The 16,710-nt window shown below is 39.2% G+C and overlaps 1 protein-coding gene across 1 annotated transcript in view; it reads right to left on the reverse strand.

Moving 5' to 3' along the window:
- Positions 1-16,710, reverse strand: part of TOGARAM1 (TOG array regulator of axonemal microtubules 1) — a gene marked incomplete at its 5' end in the record, with an annotated part of 80,814 nt that overhangs the window by 45,220 nt on the left and 18,884 nt on the right. The window contains 7 exons of the mRNA XM_026654197.2: positions 1,998-2,165; positions 2,572-2,675; positions 4,257-4,486; positions 6,788-7,053; positions 10,917-11,210; positions 12,134-12,268; positions 13,946-14,102. Coding sequence (XP_026509982.2) covers positions 1,998-2,165; positions 2,572-2,675; positions 4,257-4,486; positions 6,788-7,053; positions 10,917-11,210; positions 12,134-12,268; positions 13,946-14,102 — 1,354 coding nt within the window. The remainder of the gene's footprint in view (positions 1-1,997; positions 2,166-2,571; positions 2,676-4,256; positions 4,487-6,787; positions 7,054-10,916; positions 11,211-12,133; positions 12,269-13,945; positions 14,103-16,710) is intronic.

The following is a 16,710-nucleotide window of genomic DNA, read 5'->3' on the forward strand; positions in this document are numbered from 1 at the left end:
TGGAAAAAATCACAAATAAAGTAAAAAAAAATGTTATGGCAAATAGATGCTGATGTGTTGCAAGCCTGACTTTATTTTATTGTTACGATTACATCTGACAGTCTATAACAAAGACTTTTGAGCACAGAGGATTGAGACCAAGCAGGGCTATACAAACTGAAGAGTCAAAAGAATTCTTAAGCCCTTTAAGACTGTCCCATGAGAGCTGTTCTGTTTCCTGACTCAACCTCCATCTAACTCCTTCCCTATGGAAAGTTAACTTTAGGGAGATGGGGCTGATGCTGTTGAAACTGACCAGCAAATGATTTGTTTTTTATTCTGGATTTTTGCTTCTACTCCCTCCCCTCCACCCCCCTTTTTATTTTACATAACGTAATAGAAAGCCTGGAACTGGTTTGTTTTGGGGGAGGCGTTAATGTCTCCTCTGATCCCCCCATCCCCTATCTCCCCCCCCCCAAAAAAAGGTTATTAGTTGCTATTTATTTTATACCTTAGAAATATGAGGTACATCAAGCCTGGTCGTATCTGCTTTAATTGAATAACTTCTTGAGGGTCTAACAAGCTGTTTAGTGTGAGCTTTTATACCTTAACCGAACAGGCATGGGAATTGTATCTTTAGCCAAATATTACTTATATTACAGTAGCAGCTAAGAAGCTAACCAAGGATTGTCCTACATGTTGTACAAAGAAGGAAGAAGCCAGTGTCTGTCCCAGATGGCTTACAGTCATGGTGTTTCATAGGCAACAGGAATTAAACTGGTGTTAACAAACAAAAGTGTTAAACAGCTGACTAAAATCCCTTCCCCCCCTTCTCTCCAATTGCTCAGCTTTCAGTCTCTTGTAATGGCATCATGTCACTATATCTATGCTGACTGGAGAGTTTGCAGGGTAAATAAGTCCCCACATTTTTAATGCTAAAAAGAAAAAGAAAAAAAAGAGCGGAAAACCATACTCTTTGGGGACAGATCCTCTTGGAGACTTTCTTTATACATCACACGTCTATCAGGCTTTGACATAAGCCCAATACATTTCACATCAGAAACTAAAATACTGCCACAGGATATTTACTTTAGCCACTACCAATCACCCAGATTGGGGGGAGGGATAGCTCAGTGGTTTGAGCATTGGCTTGCTAAACCCAGGATTGTGAGTTCAATCCTTGAGGGGGCCACTAAGGGATCGGGGGCAAAATCAGTACTTGGTCCTGCTAGTGAAGGCAGGGGGCTGGACTCGATGACCCTTCAGGGTCCCTTCCAGTTCTATGATAGATAGAGATATAGATATAGATATAGATATATATATATAGAGAGAGAGAGAGAGAGAGAGATACACACACACACACACACACACATATATATATATATATACACACACACACACACACACACACACACACACACACACACCCTCTAAGTGATGTAAAAGATGAAGACTGTATCCCTTAATTTGGCTTTCATTTTTAGCTTTCTTGGTCAAAAAGACACACTATCATAGCTATATGCTAATAATGGCCAGAGTCAGAGAAACACATAAAAGCCAAAATCCTTTAACCATAGGTAAGTTGATTACGATGCAGGGAGCAGTAGCTTTTGTATATTACTAATATGTGCCTAGTGCTAAATCAATGCAACTTTTCAAGACTTCATTAGAACTTAAACACAAAAGCTTATGATTTATCTGCCTGAACTTTACCAATAACAATGGCTTAATTTAAAAAATGAAATATATATAGCTATATCCATATTTTGGCTGAGAAAAGTGAGATTCTGATAATTCATTTCAAATCTTTTCCTATCCCGGAGACTTTAACAGTTATCTAACACTAGTTAATTAACTGCTTGTTAATTTCACAAGTATATCTTATTACGATAAATAGAGATTGTAATTATAGGACCAAGTTGAATTCCATGAAATATTTGATTTATAAAAAGCTAACAAATGTTTGGGATTTTTTTGCCATAAATAGGACGTCACAGGAACATAGGAAGCTCACTAACCTTTTGCAGGTTTACAATGCCTTTGATGCTCTTTGTTCTGACCTTTAAAAACACAAGGTGATACTTCTCTCTGCTTGTCATCTTCATAATCACCAGATCCATTTCCATAGTTCAGACGTTGGCCAATTATGCTCACATTAGAGGTTGCTTTATCATGAAATGTTATCCCTGCACAACAGAATCCATAGCGAAGTGTTCAGTATGTATCACTGAAATGGTGTGTCACCATTTCATAAATAAAAAAACCCTCAAATCATCACATTTTTTGATAGCTCTGCAGGGTTGAGACCAGTTTTAACATGCCCTAGCTGTGTTACAGGAAAAGGAAAAGAAACAATCCCAGAAGTCTCCTCTCATACACAACCCCACAGTAGGATTTCAAAATGGTCAATTAAAGTCTAATAGAGTAAAAAAAAACCTTCTGGGCTAAGATTTTATAGGTCAACTAAGACCAGACAAAATTAGATACTACTTAAGTGGGGCTTGTTATGAAAATAATGGACAGATCCTTCACTAAAATGGTTTCACTTTGACTGAATTAGTTATCTCTTTCTTTTTATGCACAACAAATTACCTGCACTGGAACTCTGTTCTACTACGTTAGTACTTCTATTCCTTCCTGAAGACAGTCTTGCTGGACGTGATTTGCATCCAAGTAGAGGAAAGATGTCTGAGCTGCTGCAATACAAAATCATTTCTATAAATATATTTCTGAATGACACTAGGATCCCTGCCTAAGAACATTTTTCACCTAAAGTGAAAACAGTACATGTTGGGTACAAAACATTTCCAGCACATCACCAGAAATGGTCATGTTTACTACAGATTAGAGAAAGAATACATTTGGTAATGATCAGGTTCATCACCCCCTCCACTATGAGTAGCTCCTTCTAAGAGCAAAAAGTTACACGAGGCAGGTATATGGGAGAAGTTTCCATTTCTCCTGCCCATGCTGGTATTTGTTCTGTGAACACAGAATTTCAACCTCCAATGCTGGAAAGCCAACTGTAGGCCTAGCTGGAGCCCTAGTACCATTTCTTGTGGGCATTTGTTTATGTAGTTACTTGAGAACTCTGAGTGTTCTTGTACCATCCTCTCTGGTCATGAATGTGCTCACTTGGTTAGCAGACACCTAGTGTATTACTATTCCGCCATGGCCAGGCCTACTTTGGTTCAGCCTGTCAGCTATGCCTAGGGCTCCAGCAAGGCCTACATCAGCATCTGAACTAAACTCTCTTAAATATATAAAGAAACTTCAAGGTATTTAATGACTCCTGGGATGGCATTCTGTCACTCTTGCACAAATTCAAACTTCCTTATATAGGTCAGATCCTCCCTGGTGGACTAGACAGACTTGCATTAGCTGTGAGCACTATCATACATTAAGGCTGCAACATCTGGGACTAATGGAAATGTTCTGTATTACAGAATACTGTTCCCATCGCTCCTGGTCAGAGCCAATGCTGCAACAACATGGCATGCCAGAGGTTTTTTTCTGTTGGATTTTTGCATTACGTTCTTCAGGCCTGAACTGCATGCAGCTTGGCCATGTGCCTAGGAAGAAGGTAAGGAGAGGCTGTACTTGCAACACTCGGCAAAATATTTCCCACTTGATTTTACAAAACTAAAAATAAGTACATACTGCAGCTAACTGCTCAACCTTAGTGCACCATAAAAACTAATTCCATCAATACACTCTCTCTTTGCAAAGGAGCTGAGAGAATGAAGGCATTACATAGAAAACAATTCTCAGCAATTATTGCTACTATGGAAATGCTGTATTAGTTGATAATTCAGCTTTAGCAACAATGAAAAAAAGTTTATATTATTTGTTTCATCTGCACCCAAAAATCTGTTTAAGAAAATACATTCCTGATTAACTTTCCAGATTGCAATAAGAAACCTCTTCCTTCTCCTGATTCATTCTCTGTTTTACTCATTTGTTTTGCCTGTGGTTCAGCTTCATTATAAAATATTTACTAGCCACTGCCGGGCTTTAACAGCTACTTCATGTTACTATAGCTAGAGCTTGGCACTGGGTCAAAGAAAAAGCAGGAATGAATTAGAATAATATTAAACCACAGCAGCACAGTACAATGTATTTTAAGTGGGAATAACTCTCAGATAAAATCTAGGTACTAAGCAAACCAATGTCATATTAAAAAAAATGCAGGTTTCCCACCATTCAATATTTAACTAACCCCAACAGCGATTATGTCAGAATTCTCAATGTGGGTTTAACATATAAATTACACTCACGTTATCTTTCCCTGAGGGGTTGTGGACACTGGCGAAGTCAGAGAGTCCTGACTGTAAACTCCACTTTCACTGTAAGAGCTCACATTTGGAGAGGAAGTGCGGGAAGGGAAGTCCATAGCCAGATCAAGTTTAAGCGCAGAATCGGGGCTCTCGAGATCTGAAGTGCTGCCACTCAGTTTTGCCCTCTTCTTAGCTGCACTATTACGGAGAGACCTAAGTGAACTCTGCATCTACACAGAATTGAAAACCATGTCAGAGTTTACACGCTGCATGTATAATTCATTTAAACACAGGAACAAGTTGTCAAATACCAGCCTGCTTCTAAAAACTTAATTCTTATTTATTGTATGATGACAGTGCTGTTTCTATGCCCCCTTTGGGCAAGGTAATCTACATGGAGTCAATTTATCAGTAAGTTATTTATTAGTTTAATGTCAGAGATCATTATTATTCTTATAAAGTGAAACAGACACACAATTTAATAGGACAACCAATGCAAATACAAATGCTGTATGCACATCATATCTAGTTATGTTTTGCAAAGCTTAAAATGAAAGGTTTCTCACACACACACACACAATCAATCCTTTTTTAAAAAAAAATAATTTTCTTAAATAGGCTCATGTTAAACAGAAGAGTTAACTGGCTCATTGACAGTCTGTGGAAGGGAGCTCTGATTTTTGCTCCCTGAGCTAGCCAGTGTTGGGAGAACTGCAAAGGTGAATCTCACCCCAGTCTATCAGTGAAGGCTGTTACCTAAAGTACGTAGTGAAACTACAGCTACTACAGCCCCATTCCACTGCATCTTCTCCCCTCTCCTTGCAGGAGATACTCAAAGAGTAGGAAACAAGGGCACTGGTAGGTTGTATTATGAGGCAGGATTTTGGGGCAAGGAGTCGGAGGGAGATTGGGACAAACTACAATAAAGGGTGGGGTGGGAGAAAACAGTATTTCTACCTTGGACCCCCTTACAGTTTTGTCCCATTCACTGTCTCTTCTCTCACATTCCAATCTCTCACTAGTGACTTCCACCCATTCAGAGCCCCCACACTCTCACACACCAATCCATTCATACTCAGACCTTCATTTGCCAGCTCACCCCATTCTCCCACAATCAACCCTCCCAACTCATTTCTGGTACAGAGTTCCCCACGTTCTCTTGAGTTTCCTCTAATCAAACCTCACTGCTCAGAAACCCCTTACTCTCCAACCCACCTGTAGGCTCAAAAGCACCTTCCCAGCAAACCCAGCAAGCTCAGAACCCCCTCCTCCATTGGCCCCAAAACACCACCTTTATAGGTTAAGGATGGGGACCAACCCATGGATTTTTGAGAGCCACAGGAAGGTAAGTAGAGATCTAGGATTAATTTGAGTATGGGGTACGTTGGCATGCATCTGTGCCTGTTCACTAGTGACCCTTTTTCTGTTTTTTTTTTTTTTTTTTTAAGATTTTGGGAGTAAAAGATGCAAACTGAGACAGCTGCCCATTACCACCCCAGCTTCAGTGACTCCTAGTATGGTAGGTATATTTATGGATTGCTTTAATCTCTAATTTAATGTACTGCTTTTCTTTCCTTTTATACATAAGTTTGTGATTTTCAGGGGATGAAACCCCACTGGATAAAAATTATTATTTAAAAATGATCATTTATTAATATAAAAAAGCTTTAACTTAACTGTACCAAAGATGCATTACAATTTTCCATACAATGTGTGTTTGTCCATTCCCTGAGGAGAGCCAAATCAGGCATGATCTATACCTACTCTCTTATATGGATTCTGTATTACAGCTGTGTTAACATCATAATGGCTCCACATTATGGACTGACATGACTCCATAGGTGACACCCTTATTCATCTAATTAATACTTTAGATCAGGTTTTCTCATTTCACTCCATGGAAATTTAAGCATGTGTCAAGAGCTGCAGCAAGGATGTGCTGGGCTGCATCAGTGACAGTGCACTTCAACGAACTTTTACAGGTGAACAGAGTTTGAACAAGAGATTTCTGGAAGTTAAACAGAAGTCACAGTAATCAAGCGCTTGGCTTTTTGGTATTTTCTATAAAACCATTAAATAAAATAAAGGATTAATTAAGTCCTACATTAAAGGTAGCACTGTGGTTTCACCTTGGACAAAATCAAAGAGAGTTGAGGCTGTGTAAATGGCTAACTCATGCCATGGTACTATAATGGAGAATGTCAACATACTGATTTGAGAACCTCAAAATAGGTAAGTGAAATGAGGATATGCCCAGGGCACAGAGAGTGTCCTTCAATGCTGACTTTTATTGCTTTAGTTAGTTTCTGCCAGACACATAACATTATCTTAATGTAGTCTTTTTGTATTCATGACATGGTCACAAAAAGTACAGCAGTGAATATGTATTTTTTTTCTTCTACACCTGAGATTTTAAAGGGGGTTGGGTTTAGTGTCTGTGTGGGTGGGGGTTGTTGTTTTTTGTTTCTTTGTTTATAAAATGTATATTCTAGCATCTTTTTAAAGTATGTAAAATCACATTTAAATCCAACCTCTTCCTGGTCTGACTCCTTATCATTGACATTTAATTCTGAAAGATCAACTGCAAGTTTCTTGTCTTTTTCACTCTTCCAAATATCGTCAGACTCTTCATTCTTCTGTCCCGCTGTGTTTAATTCAGATTTATCAGGCAACGGGCTTGCCCCCCTTGGTATTGGGGGGACAGGTTTGGTCCCATTCAATCCTCTCCGTGAAGCTGGCGATCTCACCAAGGCTGGTTTAAGCTGAATTGGAGAATGCTTCTCCTGTGAATTTTCCCCTGGGTAAGATACAGACATATGTCACCATTTCAGAAGAACAGTGGGAACACATCACTCATTAGGATAAAATACACAATCAATTTTCATGAAACACAGCAAAAATATTTTTAAAAGAGGTGATTTTTTCTTACTAAATACACATTTGTGAAATGAAGTTTAGTTATTATGTCAATATTTTAAGGACAATTTTGGTTGAAGCAGCACAGCATTTTCACTAGGAAATTCTACATGTAATTTTGTTGCACACAGACTATGCAAATAAATAGCTCATGACACAGATGATGTACAGAAACCTAATAACACCAATAAGAGATAAATTTGTTTAGGCCTGTCCTTTGAAACTTCATAATTCTATTTATTGAGATACAGTAAACCCTACTAAATCACACTTATTTGTTCCCATGCATTATAACCTTCACATAAAATTGGCTATATCTAACTGTCTCTCTGGGAAAAAAAGGCTCGTATTACTAAGATGTCATTATTTTTTACAAAATATGCTGAAGTATATCAGCATACCATGAAGCCATCAAATAATTAATACTAAATTACAGTTGACAAAATTAATTAAAGTACATTTTGTGATGCATAATCCTCACTTTTTTATTCTAGGTTTTCAATTACTTGAAAGTTTGCAAAATTCAGTAACTCACAATGGGTTTTGAGTGTGAATTCCTGAATTAAAACTATACATATGGAGAAAAATAATAATGCTTGTATGACTACTTTTTTTTTTTTTTAATATAATACCAGGCTGCTCTTTTTCTTCAACTTCTATACAACTTTACCTGGTAACATATTTCATTGATTATTCAAAAGCTATTTTTAAAAGATTAACAGTATTAGAAAATTTCTGTTTTTAAAAAATCCACCCATCTTCATTTTTCTAGAACAGCTACCAAAGGCAGTTTTTGTTTCAAAGAGTGCAGAGTGGGAAGAGCGCATGCATATAAAATACATGACTGGTGTCTTACAAAATTTGTCTTTACTAATGAGAAGACTTAATATAACTCAAGATGATACCTGTCAAAGAAGCTAGCTTTCTTCAAAACATACAGATCATCCAATTATCTATTGCTACGTAAATTACTTATGATTAGGGCCCTACCAAATTCACAGCCATGAAAAACGTGTCACAGACCGTGAAATCTGGTCCTGTGTGTGCTTTTAGCCTATACGATACAAATTTCACGGGGGAGACCCGTGTTTCTCAATTAGGGGGTCCTGACCCAAAAGGGATTGCAGGGGGGTCACAGTTATTTTAGGGGTATCATAGTATTGCCCCCCCTTACTTCTGAGCGGTCTTCAGAACTGTGTGGCCAGAGGTCAAGGCTATTGGCCAGGTGCCCAGCTCCGCAGGCAGCAGCGCAAAAGTAAGGGCAGCAGCACCGCAACACCCCCGACCCCCAACTCCATTTTGGGTCAGGACCCCTACAATTACAACACTGACATTTCAGGTTTAAATAGCTGAAAATATTAAAATTGACAATTTTTAAAATCCTATGGCAGTGAAACTGACCAAAATGGACAGTGAATTTGGTAGGGCCCTACTTATATGTGGAAGGTCATAAAGAACTGCCAAAAGTAAGCCTTTGGTATTTTAGTTATGCACCCATGTTTTTCAATATTGTATTTTAGTTTGTTTTACAAAATATGTTAAACGATACTATATTGAACATCTTCTGGCTCCTTACTCAGTATTTTCATTGCTTGCCAACTTTCTGGCATCTTTGCCCTACACTGTGCTATTACAGTAACCTAATTACACTAGCAGCGGCTTACAAAAGTGTTTCCCATTTGTCTGGAATACTTTCTCTTAGGAGATGTAAATTGGTCTATTTTACATACATTTTGGGGGAATAAAATGTTACACATTAAATAGTACTCTAAATTTATCTTTCTGAATCTAGAATAAGTAAAAGTTGTCTGGTTCCACGATAAATGCTGTTGAAAGCTGCTTTGCTAAGAAGACTATTCTAATGAAAGAACAAATGGCACAACTACTGAAAACAATAGGCTAGGCATGAAAAAGTCAGCTATTAATAATTGTGCTTCATCAGGTCACTTTAGTGTGAAAACTTCCAAATAACTAATTTAGGGCTTTTCTACAAAAGAAAGCTGTACTGGTTGAACTTAAAAGTGTTATTTTAACTTGCTTTAGTCAAACCACTGCAAAAAGCTGAGTGATCACTCTTCGTTTGGTTTAAACCAGGACCATTTTGTTTTAGTTTAAATACATTAAGGATATGTCTACACTACTCAGCTTTTAGTGATATGTCTGTGTCGCTACAGCCGTGCCACTAAAAGTTGTGCAGTGTAGCTGCTGTTTGTCGGCTCTCCAGCCGACAGAAGATTTCCACTCCCAACGAGCGGCATTTGCATTGTTGGCAGGAGAGCACTCCTGCCGACAACATGCTGTTCACATCGGTGCTTGTCGCCGGCAAAACTTGTGTCTTTCAGAGGTGTTAAAAACAAAAACAAAAAACCTGAAAGACAGAAGTTTTGCCATGTAGCTAAAAGCTGTGTAGTGTAGACATAGCCTAAGAATTAGGGTAGGTCTACACTTACCCGGTAGTTCGGCGGCTGGCGATCAAACTTCTGGGTTCGACTTATCACGTCTTGTCTGGACGCGATAAGTCGAACCCGGAAGTGCTCGCCGTCGACTGCGGTACTCCTGCTTGGTGAGAGGAGTACCGCGGAGTCGACGGGGGAGCCTGCCTGCCGCGTGTGGATCGAGGTAAGTTCGAACTAAGGTACTTCGAACTTCAGCTACGTTATTCACGTAGCTGAAGTTGCGTACCTTAGTTCGAATTGGGGGGTTAGTGTAGACCTGGCCTCAGTGTAAGGACTTGTCTACACTGGCACTTTACAGTGTTGCAACTTTCTCACTCAGGGGAGTGAACTCCCCCCCCCCCGAGCGCTGCTCGTTTCAGCGCTGTAACTTGCCAGTATAGACAGTGCTCCCAGTGCTGCGAGCCATGCTCCCAGAGCTGGTAGCTACACACCTTGCGGAGGTGGTTTTTTTAGAGCTCTCCCAGCTATGCCGTGACTACACAAGCCACGTTAAAGCGCTGCTGCAGCAGCGCTTTAATGTTGTCAGTACAGACGTGCCCTAAGAAACTGAAATAAGTTGCCCTTAAACTAAAATAAGAGTGTCTAGACAAAGGTTTAACTAAATCCGTTTAAAAACAATTTCAGTTTAAACCAGTGCAACTTCCTTGCATAGACATGGTCTTACACTGAGAGTTAATGGCAATGACTGATGTTGAAACTGGGATGGAATTAGCACAAAAATTCCAATTACAGGCACATTTGGCCTTAATTAGATTTTAAATAGGTGTGAAATTGTGAGGACTGGTCATTGAATACAGAAGTTTCCAAATAAAGATTAAAAGGGAAAAAAGGCAAAATGCAATGAGTATCATTTTCTTTGTATATTCATTCATTAAGGTATTTTATTGCATTTAAGTTTTTTAGACTGTTTTTCTTTACAAGTGCTATCTTCTTTTAATCAGAAGATAGATGGTACACTAGTGTGTTCCAGCTGAAACAATTCTTGCCTAGCACATTACATATGTGTGCACTTATCTTGAGTATAAAAGCAAAAACATTTAGATTAATCTAACTGCAAAAGTGTTTTGTTTTTTTAAATGTATAAACAAAAGAGCCAAATTTTCCAAAGCTGGCTCTTGACCATGTGCCTACAACAGCATATGCATATGCAAAACCCACTTTACGTGCGCAAGCGGGAGAAGTGCACATTTCCCAATGCATTCACACAGATGCAGGTTTTGCGTACACTTTTTTGAAGGCCTCTTTCAAAGTGTGACCATAAACTTTTATTTTTCTGCAATATTTTTACCTGCATTGTCTCCTGACTTTTGATTGAGAAGCTTCTTCTGAGGACTGGGCTTGGGCAACCCTTCAAAGCTCTTAAGAGGCCAGGAATTTGAAAAGTTAACAGCATGATCTTGAGACTTCTTTGGAGATTCAGCAGGAGGGGAGGTGTGCTTTGGACTGTTTCTAGGTGATGAGAGTGGATAAGATGGAAGAATGAAGGCCCCTTGGCTTGTGTTAGAACTTGGAAAGGACAAAGTACGCTCTGCTGGACTGCAAAAAGTTCGTTGGGTCTTGGTAAAATTTAGGCTGGCACAAACTGATATTAGAAGGAATGAAAAAATATTATTTATACTAATAAACCTCTGTAACAACCAACAGCAGTTTAATTTTACTTCTCTTTCTATCCAACTTGTCCTTCAATTAGGCTTTAAAATACTCTGAAAAAAACCTAATTTTAGGCGGAATCAAGCATTATTTTGTCAAGGACTTGTCTACACACACATTAGAGTTAATCCAGAATAAGGTAGGGTGTGTATTTGAAGTGGATTAACTATTCCTGAATAACTCCACATGTGGATGCTCTTATTCTAAAACAAGAGTGACTTATTCCGAATTGGCTTATCCAAAATGGATTAAGCCAATTCAGAATAAAGACACTTTTATTCCGGAATAAGAGCATTCCCACTTGGAGGTAATCAGGAACAGCTATTCCAGAATTACTCTCCATGTAGACAAACCCACAGTTCATAATCACACTCAAGTCCATGACAATCACCATCTTTAAAATATCAGTCTAAAACAGTCAAAATGCTAGATTCAATAGGATACCATTAAGAAGACAGTGACATTTAATTCTGATTGGGTATACTATTACAGCAATAATTTGCAGTGAAATAATACATTTAACCAAACTATTACAAGTGAAGGTCATAGCTTTACCTGAGCGAGAGATGCAAGCTAATAGATGAATTGTTCGTATCATCTAATTTCATGTGTGTAGTACAAGCTACATGGTCTCTCAAAAATTCTACTTCCATGTTTGTGTTTGGTTATGCTTTGACTACAAAGTATTTGTTTTTTCATCTAATCTATGTTCTTTTACTAAAACAGAGAAAATTACCAGATCATATTTGATCCAAATAAAAATAAAATATTTACTAAGAGGCCTGATACAGGACAACACAATAATACTCTCAAAAGGGTGTGCAGAAATTTGGAGTGTGTTTATAGTCAATGTACCTTTATCTTGCCGATGATTATTTAATCCTAAAAGTTGTAAATCAGAACCCACACTACCACTCTTTCCACGTATCTGTGAGTATCCAAGTTGTCCACATTTCCCTGAAATATGTGGCTGATGAGAGCCCACACCACCTTACAAAAGGAAAAAAATTAATTTCAGCAAGTACCTCCATATGCAGCTTATTAAAAGACTAAAAGACCACAACTAAAAGAACTGAAATAAAAATGTAAAACCTTCTTTGAATAGTTATAAAATTAATATAATTAATTAACAGTGATTAAAAACACTTTTTTAATTTGGATAATAAAACCTAAACGAAAAGTTTGAAAGTTTTCAGTGCTGCACTCATGGGTTTCTAAGCAACCTTATCATGTTCTTCATGCACATAAGCTAGAATAATGGCTGGCACTCATCAAAGAAGCCTGTGGTTCTACCAAGGCACATTACCAACAATGGTATTTGTAATAGGTGAAACGAAAACCAAACAAATAATTTCTTCTTGGAATATGGAAAAATAAAGGGGAGAAAAATGCCTTAAAAGCAGAAAAATAAGAAGTTTTTCTTTAAAATGACATCATTCTTAACATAACAGTAAAAACACTTGGAATTCTACATATGTCAATGCTCCCCAAAGGGAGTTGAATATACACAGTGCACTGCCAAGAAAAGGGAACGAATCAAGATTGGTCTTGCCCAGTGTCTCCAAGTGCCTTTTCACTATTATAATACAAAAGATAGCTATCATAGGTTAGGCACTGCACTGAACACCCAATCTTTTATAGAACAGATCTTTAAAAAGGTTCCCAATTATTTTAAAAGGGGGAAAAAAATGTCATTCTTCAAAACTGTTCTCAAAAGCCACTTTTCACCACCAACAACTATTCAGGCACTTTCTAGTTTTATGTCTATCCCCGACCAATTATTAAAAAACACAATAGAAAAGGGAAAATGTGAACATATGGAATAGAAAACCATTCCACTGCTGACAAAAAAATTATTCTGAAAAGGCTACATTATATAAATGTAACCATTGCTGCATGTTGCCCAATGTATAGTTTAGTGCTCCATTTATTAAGGTTACTATTCAATAGGATCTTTGCTAGAACAGTTTCCATGGCAATAAATCACTATTTTCTCAAATTGTTCCCATAGAGAAGTTGTCTCAAATTGTTCCATTGCTCTTTAATTTACTATTCAATCTGAAGTTTGAACTATATTTTACATAATGCGCAAGAACACTGGTCAAAACTGTTTCCTTGCTGATCTATATAGAAATTGTGATACAGCATTTTTTCTACATTTTAAAATCAGGAGAAAGGTCTTGACTCAAGGTCACCCTGAAATGATGTCATTCATTTTAGCTGTTAAAAGACTGAACTATTTCCTATTAATCATTTCTTAAATGGCCAAATTAAATTACATACTTTGAAACTAAGGGCATGTGTACACACAGAAGCTAAACTGATTCAACAAAAGGTGTGATGTTAAACAAATGTAGTTAAACCAGTACAAATTTCTGTGTAGACCAGTATTAAGAATCTCTGACTGTAGTTCTGAGTTGGTGTAAATCAGCATTGTACCAATGATTTCAATATAGCTATGCCAATTTACTGCAGCTGAGGAAATAACCCTGTTTTTATTTACTCTATACTGGAGCTTTCCTGTTTAAAAAAACAAAAATCCTCAAATGATTAAACATTCTCAGAATGCTGTAAATGAGCACAGATGTCTTATCAAGTTATCCTAAATGCACCTGATCACTAACAGATCTTCTGCTTATTTAAACAGTTATCTACAATGATACTTACCAGGACAAACAGCAGAATGCTCAGAGTTAAGATCTAGACTATTCTGAAATAAATTCCTTGAAGCTTTTTTTCGGCTAAAAAATAAATCCTCACTGACTGGCATTCCTTGAGAAGATCTTAATTTTGGAGAATGAAGGAAATCATTGTATGGACAGAACTGTAAGAAAACGGAAAATGTAAAGAAACATTTATTCATATCAATAATGTGCTCAATTTTGTTTTCTTTATAAACAGTGGAATCCATAATTAATTACTGTAACATTATATTTAGAAGCCACCCTCAAATAATAAGTGTCTTCATTTAGGAGCTGCACCATTGCCAACCTAGTCATAGGGGATGTAATTTACTAGAAACTGTGGTGTCAGATGGAGGGGAACAGCACTGAAACCAGCAGCCACTGCTGCAGTCCACAAAGGCGGCAGGACAGGTCAGGAATGAGAATCTTACCCTGGATGCTCTCAATGTGCAACTGTGTAACAGTGTCTGCATGCAATTTACGACTCCTTGCACCCACAGAAATGTATCTGGCCCATAATGTGTACATTCAAGAACTAGCTATGCTGAATGAAAAGGGCAAAAAGCCAGAAAGATTCTCGCCTCTGCTCCGACGCTTAAATGCCACTCTGGTGGTGAACAGGACACACAGGAACAACACAGGGCTGGCATAAACCACTACCCTCCCAAGCCCCAGTGAAAGCAGTATAATTGTGCATGCCGGGGAAGAGAAGGAAAGGGACGTCTCCACAACATACTGACACTTGAAAATCCTGGGCTCTGACACAGCTCAGAGACAGCAGTTAGGAAGCGGTCATTTAGAACAGCAAGCTTTGGGCTGCTCTAATTTACATGATGGGCTGCACCAGCCTCCAGCCAATCCAGAATCTCTGTGCGCACCTCTAAGAGGCACAGCACAGAATTGGACTCAAAGTCACAGCTGATTTCTGTTATTCTGAAACTTGCAAATGTCATTTTTCCAATTACCTTACATTTAAGACAAGCTTTCCTGAAGTGATCCAGATACGATGATTCATCAGTATACAAGCAGGGATGAAGCAAGAATAAAATCTTTTATGCAAGTAAAGGTATTCAATTTGTTAGAATTTAAATTTTATTTTAAAATTACAAACAGAAAATCAGAGAGTAGGGATCCAGATGTAACTCCCCACTTTTATTTTTTATTTTTTTAATACTAATGTTTCAAATCCTGCTTTCCAAGAGTCGTGGCTAAACAGAAGAAATCTCAGAATCGTTTACTGGAGGACTAGAAGGCTCAAGGGATTGATAAATGGGATATGGAGCCTTTTGGTGGCCTGAATGCAGCATACCCTGGTTGCAGTATTGCCAATCCAAAGTGTTATAAATCATGTCAGATTCCCCCCCTTCCGCCCCCCCCAAATCATGAACCCCTACAATCTAAAGTTGAGCCTCTAGGGATCATATTTTCAAAGTTTCTTCTGCAAGCATTAGGACTAGATCAGGGGTGACCAACCTGTGGCTCCGGAGCCGCATGCAGCTCTTCAGAAGTTAATATGTGGCTCTTTGCATAGGCGCCGACTCCGAGGCTGGAGCTACAGATGCTAACTTTCCAATGTGCCTAGGGGGTGCTCACTGCTCAACGCCCTGCTCTGTCCCAGTCCTGCCACCACTCCACCCCTCCTCCTGAGCCTGCCCCTCACCCCGAGCCTGCCATGCCCTCGCTCCTCTCCCCTCCCCACCAGAGCCTCCTGCACATGGCAAAACAGCTGATTGCAGCGGGAGGGAGGCATGGGGAGGGAGGGGGAGGCGCTGACTGGCGGGGCTGCCAGTGGGTGGGAGGCGCTGGGGGCTGGAGTGGGGTAGCGGATCGGGGGCTGCTGACGTATTACTGTGGCTCTTTGGCAATGTTCAGTGGTAAATTCTGGCTCCTTCTCAGGCTCAGGTTGGCCACCCCTGGACTAGATTAATTTTTTTAACAAAATATGAGGTTCTCATGTAATTCCAGGAGCTGGGGCTTTATGAGAACACTAAATATGAGAATTGCTATAAAATTACAAGAGTTGGCAACTGAGCTGATCACTGCATAGTGATCAAAAGGGAGTCTATATGAAGAATAAGGTGGTCTCAATCCAGTTCCCAGTGGACATGTGTATCACAAAACTACTATAACTGGCACCTTTGACTTATCTGCTGAGATGTGCGAATAGAGACTAAATTATTCACTCAGCCCTGAAGTTCACAGCATTGTTTGGGATGAGATATTTATTAGAGGGGTAGGTAGCATCAGAAAGCGCTCTATTCAAAGTTTTCTGGATGGAGGACTTCATTCTCCAAGTCCAACAAGCCAGCACCTTTCTAAAGCAATAAGTTCACTTTAGGAAAATCTTGACTTTTAATTTCACTGCAAGTATCAGTTTACCATTGGGTTTGAATTCTGAAAGCAGGAATCTCAACTCAAATTTTTTCCTAGTCTAATTGAAATTCCATGTATTCAATATGTCTGATAATTCAACTTCTCTGCAATTTACAGCCTAGGCCAGGGGTCGGCAACGTCTGGCACGCGGCTCGCCAGGGTAAGCACTCTAGCGGGCCGGGCCAGTTTATTTACCTGCTGATGCGGCAGGTTCGGCTGATCGCGGCCCCCTCTGGCCGCGGTTCGCCGTCCTGGGCCAATGGGGGCGGCGGGAAGCGGCGCGGGATGTGCTGGCCGCGGCTTCCCGCCGCCCCCATTGGCCTGGGACGGCGAACCGCGGCCAGTGGGGGCCGCAATCGGCCGAACCTGCCACGT

Source organism: Terrapene carolina, unplaced genomic scaffold (assembly GCF_002925995.2).
Source record: "Terrapene carolina triunguis isolate 2854851 unplaced genomic scaffold, T_m_triunguis-2.0 Scaffold189, whole genome shotgun sequence".
NCBI lineage: Eukaryota > Metazoa > Chordata > Testudines > Emydidae > Terrapene > Terrapene triunguis.